The following is a 12,639-nucleotide window of genomic DNA, read 5'->3' as shown; positions in this document are numbered from 1 at the left end:
TGTATCACAACAATGGTTGAATGAAGAAACTGTTTCCACAACTGAATAATTTAAAAACATTTCAAGAGATAATCTAAATTACAAAATAATTCATATGAAAACTTTTGCCTAATTTCATGATTTAAGTGTTCCTTCTCCTATAGAGTTCTTTTGTGCATATCTTTCGTTATCAAAACATATGTACCAAAAAAAGGGAATAAAACACATAGTACACGATATGTCGATGCTAAATCGTCTTACAGTCATGCGCCCAAAGAAAAGAATTCACACGTAAATGCAACGGGGCAGAACATTAACATCGAAAGAGTCCGAAATGCAATTCAAATGGCAGCATTCGCATGTCTTCACCGGAATAGACAAGACGTGTTTCTGTGGCCAATATTTAGACTTTTGAAGGAATTATACAGTTTATAAACTTTTGAACTTATTTCAGTTCGAGAATAAACTACCGGTATTGTAATTTCTGAGGACATCTCCAGCATTAAGAAAGAAAATGTTAATCATAGAAACATGACTTAGACCTCGGTCAGATACCCATAGGCATAAAATCACTATGGGCGTAAACACTGACTGTGAAAGCCTGCGTTGTTACGATTTATTTTCAGTTAAGTGCAAGACGTACAAATAACTCGAGTTTTTCATTAAGCGCACAGCGTGTGTGTGTTTCGTTCTTGTTTTATATGATTTTTTTCTGTAGTTTTATTTGTTGGGATCAATTCCTTGGAAATAAAACAAAAAATAAAAAGTGCCATTAACGTACATATGCACTTATTTGTGCGTCCTCGTGATAAGTACTAGTACGTCAATAGTAACATTGAGTTTGGTTTTGTGGTGTAATTGCAGCCTGTCTAGCCCTGACTGTTTGGAAAGCGGTGGGTGGTGCACATTTTTCATGAATGAAGACAAGCCCTTAATGTCCTGTTATTGTTATGAAATTTCCAGAAACAACTTCAACAGGGAGGAAAGTAAAGCTAATGTTATCTCCAACGTACTATGTTTTTGTTGTATGGATGTGAGCATTCTGAGAATGTAACTTTATTTAGCAGTGCACCCAACTATGTAATTTATATTCGTCTGTGATGTTTCATTGTTTGTTGCAGTTATTCCAATTACCTCTACACATACTTTAATTGGGGGAAGGCCGGAAAAATGAAATCACAACCAATCAAGAATGCGAAATGTGAAAAGTGAACAGTGCTTCGATTTGCATGCCGGGAATGCAGCGCAGTGTAATATGGCGGCTGACACGGGTATGGATACGTGTCCATCCCCAGAAATACCAGATTCAAGGAAAAGGCCGCTCGATGGTGATGTTGAAAATGGGGTTACCAAGAAATCGCACTATGCCGGAGGTAACCTAATCGTTCTTAATAGTTCCTAAGCTGCCAAGATTCATAAGTAGTCAAGCATAAGTTTTGCCATACTGTTGCTATGTGTTGGTTCCACTTTGGCGTTTGAGGTGGCAGTAATGGAGAAATGTGCGCAATACGGTTCTGTTTTCAATGGAAAAAGTGAGTTATTAAAAGAAAATATGACGGAAAAATGATGGCGAGAAGTTAATATTTCGATGTAATATTTCAGTTTAGCCCGTAAATAATGTTATTTGTCGAAAATTGTAGCGCAACGATGCTGTCAAAATGATGGCTGGCTGGTGACTTGCAATAAAATGTTACGTGACAGTGAAGACGTGACGGTCGTACTGGAGAGAATGAATTGTTATTGATTTTTATCATATGACTTCGTATTTTCTCTTCTATTGTTTCGATTTTCCGCACACACAATTTATCTATTGATGACATGCGTGTTATGGAGCCTACCGAAGGAGGTAACAGATAGTTAGTAAATACCAGAAGTCTAATTTTATTACACAGTTGATTTCTGGGGCATATGTGCAGTGCTATGTACGCATTCCGCCAGGTACTTTTTCTATGAAGATGATGTCGAAATGTATAAACTAACGATATTGCACAGCTCATTTTCTCTAATCTTTCTCAGCCGTAACAGACTACTCTTAGTAACAGACTACTCTTATTAAATGCGCCATTTACTTGAATTTAATTCGGGGGAGTGACGTTTTAAGCAGATATACTTCGCACACTCAGTTAATGAAAAATATTTGGGCAGGAATGACAGCCTAGATACTGTTTTACCCAGTAAATAGGTTGACGTAATTTATTAAGAGAATATATCATAGCGCTTTGCAGCTTGCATATAAAATCAGAATTCGGTTAATTATGTATTAAGTTTTTCTGTTTTGCAGGAAACCTGGTTAATCGTTTATATATACGAAGTTATTGTGTGACAGTATGCACATCATCTAATTTGCTCGTTTGAAGACGTTCAATTATCGTATTATGTCATGTAAATTTCTTATTGTTAACGAATTTAGAAGACATATATTGTATTACATGTATAATAATCATTCAGGCGTTCCTTTTTCAACACAGCAGTAAGATTTTGGGGTCATTCAGTGTTATGGACGTATCATTTGTTCAGTTGACATCAGAGTGTTAATGGAAAAATAAACACACTCGTGAATATAAACAACATAGGCCTACAGCGAAGGTTTGATGATGCAGGCTGTGTTCATTGACCACTAAACAAAGCAACAGGAAGTGTTACAGGTGTAACAAAATCTCGTTTCATGGAATGGCCCTTCAGCATACTTTGTGGGAAACGATTGTGTGTGTTGTCACCATCTGCAAGTAGGTTCCAGCGTTACTGAATACTGGTGCTTTGCACTATATGGCTTTTCATTAAAATTGAACAACATTTAAATTTAGTGGTTCTGTTCAGAAAGTGATCGAAGATTGATTTCCGTTGCTTTTCAAACTGTTTCAGTATCCATAATCAACAAGGGAGTTGGTCAAATATTTTTATTACTACATAGCTTGCTGTCTTGCACTCACGAGTTAACATTGACATCATTATTTTTGTACTGCAGTGGCAGTCATTTGGGAAGAATAGGGTTCAACCTCAGTTCAGACATAAATGTTTAGATTTCTTTTGACTGTTTTGAGGTTAAAGTTAAGGTGGTACATAGAGGAAAAACAGGACAGTTAAATCCCCATCCTTGTCCAGTGTGAACTTTTTCTGCCGGTAATGTCCTCTTTGTTGAAATGTTAGACATTAATTTTCCTTTTATTATTTTCATACAGTAGGCAGTTCGTAAAGGCAAATTCCACAAGTAAACATACTTGTTAAATGAAATCACTTTCAGGCATAATGTGTTAGCCTACTTCATTTGAAATAAGCAGATGCAGTACTCAGCTGGCCGATTTTGATACCCAAGATAGGCCTAACTTCAAAATGTACAAAAGTGTAAAATCGTGGTAGGCCCTATACTTAGGTATCGTGTAGATTTGAAAATGATGAAGGTGTTGAAAATGTTGAGCCACACATTATTCATGCAGCACATTTTTATGACAATCTAATTGCTGTACTGCATTATTCCACATCATTTTAATATATGGAAGTTTGCAAAGTAAGCTAACATCCAGATAGGCTACTTAAATTATACAAATTGCCTTTTGCATGCGGAGCAAATGTTAGTGAACTTTAGTGCTTGATATCTGTGCAAGAATTCTAGTGACTTGTGATAATTCTAGTTACATTACTAACAGAACACACGAGAATACTGAAGATACTTTGCTAGATTATTTGCAGAAACAAATTTTCCCAAATATTAGCCCTTTAAGGGACAAAATGACCTGTCCTGCATAACAATGAAATTCATGTCAGTATGTACTCTTAGGGAATCTGTAATTATGTGTTTGAGTCAATCATGATTAGGCCTACTGGGATTCCCTTCCCCAATGCCTCTCAATTTAAGTGAACATGAAAAGACATAATTTCCCATATTTTATATTTGTTCATGTAAAACTCCACCATACTGACAAGGATGCCTTTGAGATAGTCACCTGGTTTAAAATGTTGGCTATTTCTGTAGAGACATAAAATACATAACCAATCACTTTGTGCTAATAGTTTTCTTTCAGCCCATGTTAATCGGTCATGTTACATAAGACCAAATACCAGTCGGAATTTTAACAACTGGAAGTTCTCCTTTTGAAAAATTGAAACTAGAAATTGATGTCTAACAGTAAAGACAATACAGACCCTTCCCCTTTCAGTCATGTGTAAAAGGAAATGCTTTACACTAAGAGAATTGCAAATACTAAAGTATTAGATCAGCACACAAAACAGGAGTTGAAAATGGCTAACGTCTAGAACAGGACCAGTGCCACAGTGTTTCTCTATTGCACATAAGTGGGCATCACATTAGTTTTGCATAGCCAATGGAATGGTACTTTCACATAACCAATGATAAGTGAGAATAGAGGAACTGAATTTCTAGCACCGAAATTGAAACAATTGTCTTCTTCACTATTGTCACAAAAATTTTGTGTGTGTGTTTTTATTTTATTCCAAATGTCACAAATTATGGGCTTGTAGTTCTCCAAATGAAACGAGTATCTATCAGAGTTATAATCTTGGCCATTACAAAGTTTGACTGTTTCTTGCGAACTTGTTAAAATTTCTGATGTTTTAGTATATTGATTTGAGGCTGTGACAATGTTCCTTTCTCATGTTTCAAAACCTGTTGTATGTCTGCTACTCACCCATTAGTTGTGTAGAACCAGCAGCTGACACACCTTCTTTCACTTGCCATACCTCACAGTAACTGCTGATAGCATTGCTGCATGAGACATGTAAGTACGCCACTGGTTATGATCTAGACTTCTACCAGTGAAAATTGTTGATGATGTTCCCATTAAATACTACCCAAAATAAGCTTCCAGTCACCATGTAAGCACCAGAGGTGAGTTCTTCAATAAGCGAGTCATGGTTTCAAACAAGAACATGGATGAGAAAGGTTTTGAACTTGAAATCAGTTTTATTGCCAGGAACCATTTAGTGGAGCTAACCCCATTCATGTGTGCACTGTCACTGGTAATGTATGTCAGTTAATTTCAATGTGACCTACAGCTGTTTTCATCTCTCATGTGCTAGTCTACTCATCTTTATGTAACTACTGCATGACGTGCAAATACCACCACCACCACCACCACCCCCTCCCCCATGTGAACTGAGACATGTTGTTTACAAGTGTAAGTTTAAACCATGTAAAAAGTAATATTTGCTATTAGTAATATGAGTGTTGCATCAAGACAGTCAAATGTTGTTACTGCTAGTTTAGTTCAGTGCTTAACTTAATACAGATTTTCATTGCAGGTGGGGACGGCACTTACCATTTCAAATTACTGGTACCAAGCACAGCTGCTGGAGCTATCATAGGAAAGGGTGGAGAGACAATAGCTCAGCTGCAGAAGGATACGGGTGCGAGAGTTAAGATGTCGAAGGCCAATGACTTTTATCCAGGTAATGTTGATACATCGGGCACACAAATAGTTCCAGCTAAAAGTTTTATGAGGTAGCCTTTTTTTTTTTTTAAAAAGTTAATCAGTCGATAATGGGAAATGGTATGATGTATTGGCTTAAATGGGAATATGTTCATTGCTACATGTAAAAAGGTGAACCTGTCTTCCTGTATTTTGTCTTTGTTCTTTGGAAGTTCCAGTTTCCATGATTATTTTGTAGAGAAAGCTTGGTTTCAATATGGGACATCTGGTACTAACTAATGATGTCAAACTGCTGAACACAATTACTAAAATAAGTACCATATTCTATTCAGAAATAACATCATTTTGGTATTTAAGTGCTCTACGAAAGAAAGTAAATACTTCCTAAAGACCATATCCAGTGATTTAAAATTCCTGTGTAGGTTGCTATCTGGGAACATTTGAAATTATGACACTAATTTTTTCATCCCCATTCTGTTATTCCATTGAAGAGTGCTTTTGAAAGAAGCTAAATTGTCTTGGCATACTTTTTGTTGTTGGTGGTAAATCTTTTCAGATCATATCTAAATTGGAACTCCATTGTAGCAGTGATGGAATTTCTCTTCATTTCGTCTCTTGTAGACAAACCCCTTTTTGCGTTGCCTTAGGTGGTGTTTGAAGTACTCGTACCCTGCCATCTGCCATTACCAGTATATATCAGTAATTACAAAGTAACCTTTCGCCATGTGAACAATGTCCAGTGGCACTGTTAAGCATCCATGCTAATCCGTGTGCCCTATGACATAACAGCGAGCAGAAACACACGCGTGGTACAGTGGCTTGCGAGGTCAGGGTTTTATTTGGTTCGTCTGTTCACTGGCTGGTTGTTTTTCAGCATTGAATTCTTGAGTGATTTTTTTTTAGAGAGATAAGTCGGTACACTTTTAGAATTCCCAATTCAGGTCCCACTAACGTGGTCACGATATTCTGTCGTTTTTCTCAGTATTTACCCAATTATAAGATGAGGTTCTTTTCCCAAATTCATCATTTGAAAAATACAGCGCTGCCTGGTAATCGCTGATTAAACTGTTGCTGCTGAGGTCAATATTTGTACATTGTTAGCAGAGCAGATAGGGATTGTCTTAAATTTACAGATGAAGCTTTGGCAGTTAAGGTCACTTGTAGATTTATTTCGAAGACTTGGGAAGGGCAGGGGTGGGCAAAGAATAATACTTGCATTTGAACCGGCTCGAGATTTCCTGATTTGCCAAAGTGCTTGATACAATATTGATGTTGTTCAAACAATTGCATGACATTTGACTTGTGCAGCACAAGTGCAAGGGATACTTGAGAAATTATAAACTATCCAAAACAGCAGTCTATTGCTCTGCTTAAAATTTGACAATTTTATGAAGGACAGGAGGAAATAGCATTAAATTCAATCATCTAACAAACTCTTGTATTTGAACAGATTTGTAATAACTGTACTCGTGCATGTATGGCTACTGTATGTGAACATTAATGCTGATTTTTAATTAAAGGTAACATTGAAAAGTGAAAATGTTGTACAAAAAATTGATTCTCAACCCTGATCAATATTTTATTTGGTTGTGAGAGACTAACGATGGGTAGCAAGTGAGAAATTCGGTCACTGTTCATCTGTTAGAATATGGTATTAAAACATTACCAGCTCTTAATGAGCTTTAGAATGTGATGGTGACATTCAGATGAATCAAGAGGAAACATTAAATCAGCATGAAATGTCTAACAAACAGTTGGTTGTATTTCTAGAAGGTGAAAGTGGGACACTAGAAAAACAGCATTTTTGACTATGAACTTTGAAGGGCAAGAATTGTCAAGAAGAAAATAGTTGCAGATAAAAGGGGATGAGAAATTGTATCTCATACTAGTTATCACTGTCTGTAAGAATACTGCACTGGTGGTATACAGATCGTACAAATATATATACATTTCTAGCAGTTGAAATGTTACGTGGAATGTTTCCCTCTATTATATTCATATCATTAAGTTGAAATGTTAATTCATTTACTTAAGCATTACTTAGCATAATTCTGATGAGGTTCATGTACAACAAATGTAATGGTAATTAAATTGCAGGTTTGCGTTTTATATCCTCTTTACTTGTGCCATCATGTGATATTTTGCTCTTCAGGTAGCAATACTTGTTTACTACTTTGTTTTTCAAGTCCTAATGTTCGAGGGTGGTTTGAAAAGTTCTCGCAATGGAACAGAAAAAAAAGTACTTATATCACCGAAACTTTTTTTTATTTTTCAATGTAGTCGCCTTTTAGATTAATGCACTTGGTCCAACAATGTTCCAGTGCTTTGATCCTATCTCGAAAATGATTTCCTCCAGGCCTGCAAAATAGTTGTCAACTCTGGCTATCAATTCTTTGATTGAAGTTAAACTTCGTCCGCCAAGAATAATTTTCAGTTTTGGGAAGAGGTGGAATTTACGGAGCCATATCAGGTGAATAAGGCATGTGTGGCAACAATTCATACCTTAGTTCGTGTAATTTTGCCATGGCGATGGCACGTGTGTGGGCATGTGTCAAGAGTCATGGCACCCATCTTGTAGATAATTTTTTTCATTTCTAATTCTTCAGTTAAAATGTTATATACCTTTTCAGATGACATCTGGCAAATCTGAGCAGTTTCACACACTTTCAATCGGCGATCCTCCATGACCATTTAGTGTATTTTTGCAATGATTTCTGGAGTAGTGACACATCTTGGCCGACCACTGCGCAGATCATCATCTAAGCTCTCCCGACCAAATTTAAATTCATTTGTCCACTTGGCAACAGTTGAATATGAAGGAGCAGAGTCCCCAAGTGTATTCTGGAAATTTTAAAACCACCCTCGTAATCTTACCAAGAATATTTGATTTGATTTGATTACACTTCCTTAACCTTGTTTCACTTTTGTTGGTGCCCATCTTGTAACCTATTTTCAAGACACTGTCAATTCTGATCACCTGATACTGAAAGGGCTTTGTTAATACAAGGAAGAATAGCTCAGCAGTCAATCTCAATCCCATTTCATTATTATTATTATTATTATTATTCTTTTGTATCCAGATTTCAGCTCTAAATAGCCATGCTTTGAAGATGGCTATTTGTAGCTGAAATCTGGATATATATAACAACAACAACAACATTGGGCTTGTGACTGATTGCTGTGTTCCTATCCTTCCGTAGGAAATACGGAAGTGTCCGATCCCGCCCATCTGCTTTGACCCACGACATCACAAATATGGCGGAAACGACCATAAACCACGATTCCAATATGGCGCATATAAAGTAGTTGCGTACACATTATGAGGCCGAAAATACATCGAGAGAAAAAAAAAAAACACACACACACACACACACACACACACACACACACACACACACACACACACACACACACACACGCGCGCACACACACACACACTCTTTCCTCGAAAAGCCTAATGGCACTGGCGGTACAAGTGCGGGAAATAGGGGGGTTTTGGGAGGGGACAAACTAAATATAAACAAATTAAGACACCAGCCCCCATACAAAACCACGCAAAACGACGAAAAAAACTGACATCACAAAACTCCCCATCTGGAATCGGACACTTCCCTCGACCTATATAGCTCAACAGCAGCTCCCGATCCCATAAATTAGGACCTAACACTTCCCTTGACCTATATCGCTCAAAAACATCTCCCAATACCAACATTAACAGCCACACATTGGGATCGAACACTTCCCTTGACCTGTTATCCTTACAACATCTCCACATAGAGCCGTCCCTGGTCCGAGATGCCGGAACTTTAAGTAAGCCTCATTTCTTCACGACATACTGAACACTTCACGACTTCATCCGAATAGCTGAAGAAATTTTATTAGAGACAATGCACTGTCCCCCATCATAGCCGACAACTGAAAACTGTTGACCCTGTCAGTCATATCTATACCTACCAAAGACATAAAAAAAGCAATTTACCAAAATTCACACACGACGGCACATTCGCAAACTAAACCAAAAACATCACCTAACACACCACCAGAGAGCACCACCGATCGCATCGAAACGACACCTACAAACACGCCACTCTCACAAACTAAATTCCGCGCCGTCGTGACGTCACACACCACAACAGCCTTAAGTCATGGGTCAAAGCCTACGGGTGGGATCAGACGCTTTGGTCGACCCCTTCCGTATAATAGTCTACAGTTGCCATGCACAATGATTCCTTAGGGAATCAAAGTAGGTTAAGTGACAATTTCATTCGCAAATCTTGAAACTTTTTATTTCTTCTCCCTGAACCATAATTACTTTTCCAAATTGCTCCTAATTTTCCTTCACTGTTTGCTCATCAATAGCATCAGAATTTTAAAAAGTGTACTCAAATTGACTGTGCAATATAAAAATCACCTTAATATGCACATGCCTTTCTCCCTGCAGTCGAGTGAGCACAGTGTAGAGAGGTGTGTGTGTGTGTGTGTGTGTGTGTGTGTGTGTGTGTGTGTGTGTGTGTGTAGTTTGGAAGAGGAAGTTCATTCCAAAAGCTAGCAAAGCTGTGAAACTATTGTTTGTGTACCTATCGACAACGCAGCGCTTCCGCCTTTTGCCAAGTCGTCTCCTTTATTCCAAAATAATCCATAATTCTCAACCAGAACTTTCTGTACCTTATAAGTGTAGGTTTATCTTACTGCAGTCTTAATTACAAGTGTTGGTATTGCTTCATATATTTCTCTGGCCTCCACCAGTCATTCTGTCCTTTTGTAGATAATTCATGCCAGTATTACAACCATGACCTGTAAGCACCTTCCTTCTTTGGAATTGGAATTAATGCAGTCTTCCTGAAGTCTGAGAATATTTCCCTTTTTTCAGATTTTTCATCCAAGTATCTCAGTAGTTTTGAAGGAATGTTGTGCTCTAGATATGTTGTCATGCCTTGATGCATTCTCACCATATTTCCCCCGTCATCATCTTAATCCCCTTCCTCTTCTTTCTCCACAATACTGCCCTCAAAGTTTCTCTCCTTTGTAAAGACCTTCCATACATTCCTTCCACCTTTCGATCTTTCCTTTGCTTAGTACTAACTTGCCATATGACCTCTTGATATTCATATTTGTGCTTCAAGTTTCTCTAAAGGTTTCTTTAAATTTTGTCGTTTTCATCAGTTAAATTTAACATATCATGTTTTAACCGAGGATTCTTAATGGACCTTGTATTTTTGCCTATTTGATACCATGCTGATTTCACTACTTCATCTTCCAAAGCTACCCACTAGTCTTCTCTTGCATTACATTCTCTTTCTTCAGTCAATAGTTGGCTAATATCCCTCTTGAACATTCAGTGATGTTTAGTTGTTTCTACTCATCCAGGTCAGATTATTTCTACATTAGTGCAGTTGCTTGTACCAAGTGTGTGCAATGAGTAAATAGTGCTCTACAAACTTCTACCAGGCAGCCCCCCCGCCCCCCCCTCCCCCTCACTTATTTTAAACTGTCAGTGCTCTACTGTTTTCCATCTCTTTATCTTCTTACTTTTATATTTCAATTCACAATTGAAATTGCCACCTCTATTAACAATGTGTATAACTTATTTTATCTCCTCGTATATTCTTTCTCTCTTCATCGGCAAAGCTAAGAGAAATTTATATTTGTAAAACTCGGGTGGGTGTTAGTTCTGTGTCTGTTGTAGCTGTAACAAGGGATTCCCTATGCTGTTCATTGTAGTTTACCTGTATTCCTATTTTCTTATTCATTATGAAACCCACTCCTACATTACTCATTTTTTGTTTTGTTAATCATGTGCACTCACATGATCAGAAACATAACTGTTTGTACCAATTCCCTCTATCTCACTTCATTCTATCCATTTCTGTATCCAAATTCTTCAACCTACCTACCAGATTAATGATCTAATATTCCATACTTTGACCTGTAGAGTGCCAGATTTTTTCATAATAGTAAACTTTTGAGTACTCTCTGCTCGGACATTCAAATGAGTGACTAAGTTCATCTTGGAGTAAAGACACATTGTACATAATCTGTGCTAAAAAGCTGTGAGGACTAACCCTCTTAGTGCGTAGCTCAGGTATCTTGCATGAGGGAGGCAGTTGTCACATGTCCTTTTGAGCAGTGGACTTTGTGCTGCGAAGTGCTTTCCTCATTTTGGGCAGTGCTACAAAGCATTGTAGCAGTTCACGTTGGTATTGCCGTGAGAAGGTTTGTGTGCCAGAAGTGGAGGGAATTTGCTTAATTAGTATTTGTGTGTTTTAAGCAGATGGAGAATCCTTTAGGATAACTAAATCACTGCTCTTTGTCAAAGTCATAAAAAAAGTTAGTCGTAGCTGTAAAAATGGTAACTAATTCCTTATTGACAAAAATGTAAAATGATAGTTTAAGGCACTGCAGACCATATTAAACATACTGGTTACAAAAACTCCTCATAAAAGAGTAACTATGACATTAGGATCTATATTTCATTTGGATCTCCAGCCACAGTTTGATTATATGTGCTCAAATTTAGAGTGCTTAGGTGCTCATGTTGCCTGTTTATCCAGCACGTACCAAATGATAACAGTGGACATTAGTGCTCTTAGTCTTGATTTTAAAAGGAATGTTCTGACCACCTAGATTACCATGAAATGTAAAGGCATACATAAACATCAACAACCACTGAAAAGCACACCGTTGGCAGAAGTGTAGAAACCACAGGTCTTCTCTCACATCCCCAGACGACACTAATTACAGGACCCCCTTCCTAGGACAAACTTATTTTCAGTCAGATATAAGCTTGAGGCTGAAAGAGTTACAGGCATTGCAGTACAAATTTAGTGTGCTCATCTGCTACTTGAGTTGTTCCCAGGAACTGAAACTGCTTATGAAACAAAGAAAAAGCTTGAGGTAAAACCTGTCTCAGTGGCTGCAACCATCCTGATCTAATCCAGATTTACTTGATTATAAAGAAATGAGTGTAGACATGTTACCACACACATAAGCATGTCCATGAACAACTGTAAAATGAACACTGTAGGTTGCTTCTCTTTGTACGCTTCCCAATAAACCTATGCCTAAAATCTGTAAATGGCTTCCATTTCTACATTGGGTCTATAATGTTACTACTGTCACCTAACTATCGATATCAGTGTATCCTATTGTTTCAGCAGCATTAAAAGAAGTTCCCAATAGGTCACTATCCCTTCATAAGTAACAACATTTTTATTTCACAAAATTCAGGCAAATGCTTACACCATGTTGTGTTTCTACATTGGGATGCTACATTGTC

General features: G+C 37.5%; 1 protein-coding gene across 3 annotated transcripts in view; it reads left to right on the top strand.

The window, feature by feature from the left end:
• Nucleotides 1–1,120: 1,120 nt before the first annotated feature.
• LOC126259278 (RNA-binding protein Pasilla) overlaps nt 1,121–12,639 on the top strand; it is an 88,849-nt gene continuing 77,330 nt past the window's right edge. Inside the window, exons 1-2 of one of the 3 annotated variants that reach the window (XM_049955920.1) lie at nt 1,121–1,352; nt 5,236–5,382. In XM_049955920.1, coding sequence (XP_049811877.1) covers nt 1,172–1,352; nt 5,236–5,382 — 328 coding nt within the window. In that variant the 5' untranslated portion in view covers nt 1,121–1,171. Of the gene's footprint in view, nt 1,353–1,382; nt 1,512–5,235; nt 5,383–12,639 lie in introns of those variants that run through there. The other 2 variants (XM_049955921.1, XM_049955922.1) reach the window with 2 other exon arrangements.

Source organism: Schistocerca nitens, chromosome 5, assembly GCF_023898315.1.
Source record: "Schistocerca nitens isolate TAMUIC-IGC-003100 chromosome 5, iqSchNite1.1, whole genome shotgun sequence".
In the NCBI taxonomy this organism is placed as follows: Eukaryota; Metazoa; Arthropoda; class Insecta; order Orthoptera; family Acrididae; genus Schistocerca; species Schistocerca nitens.
The sequence above is the reverse complement of the archived record's forward strand: the minus strand, read 5'-3'. Positions and strand labels throughout refer to the sequence as shown.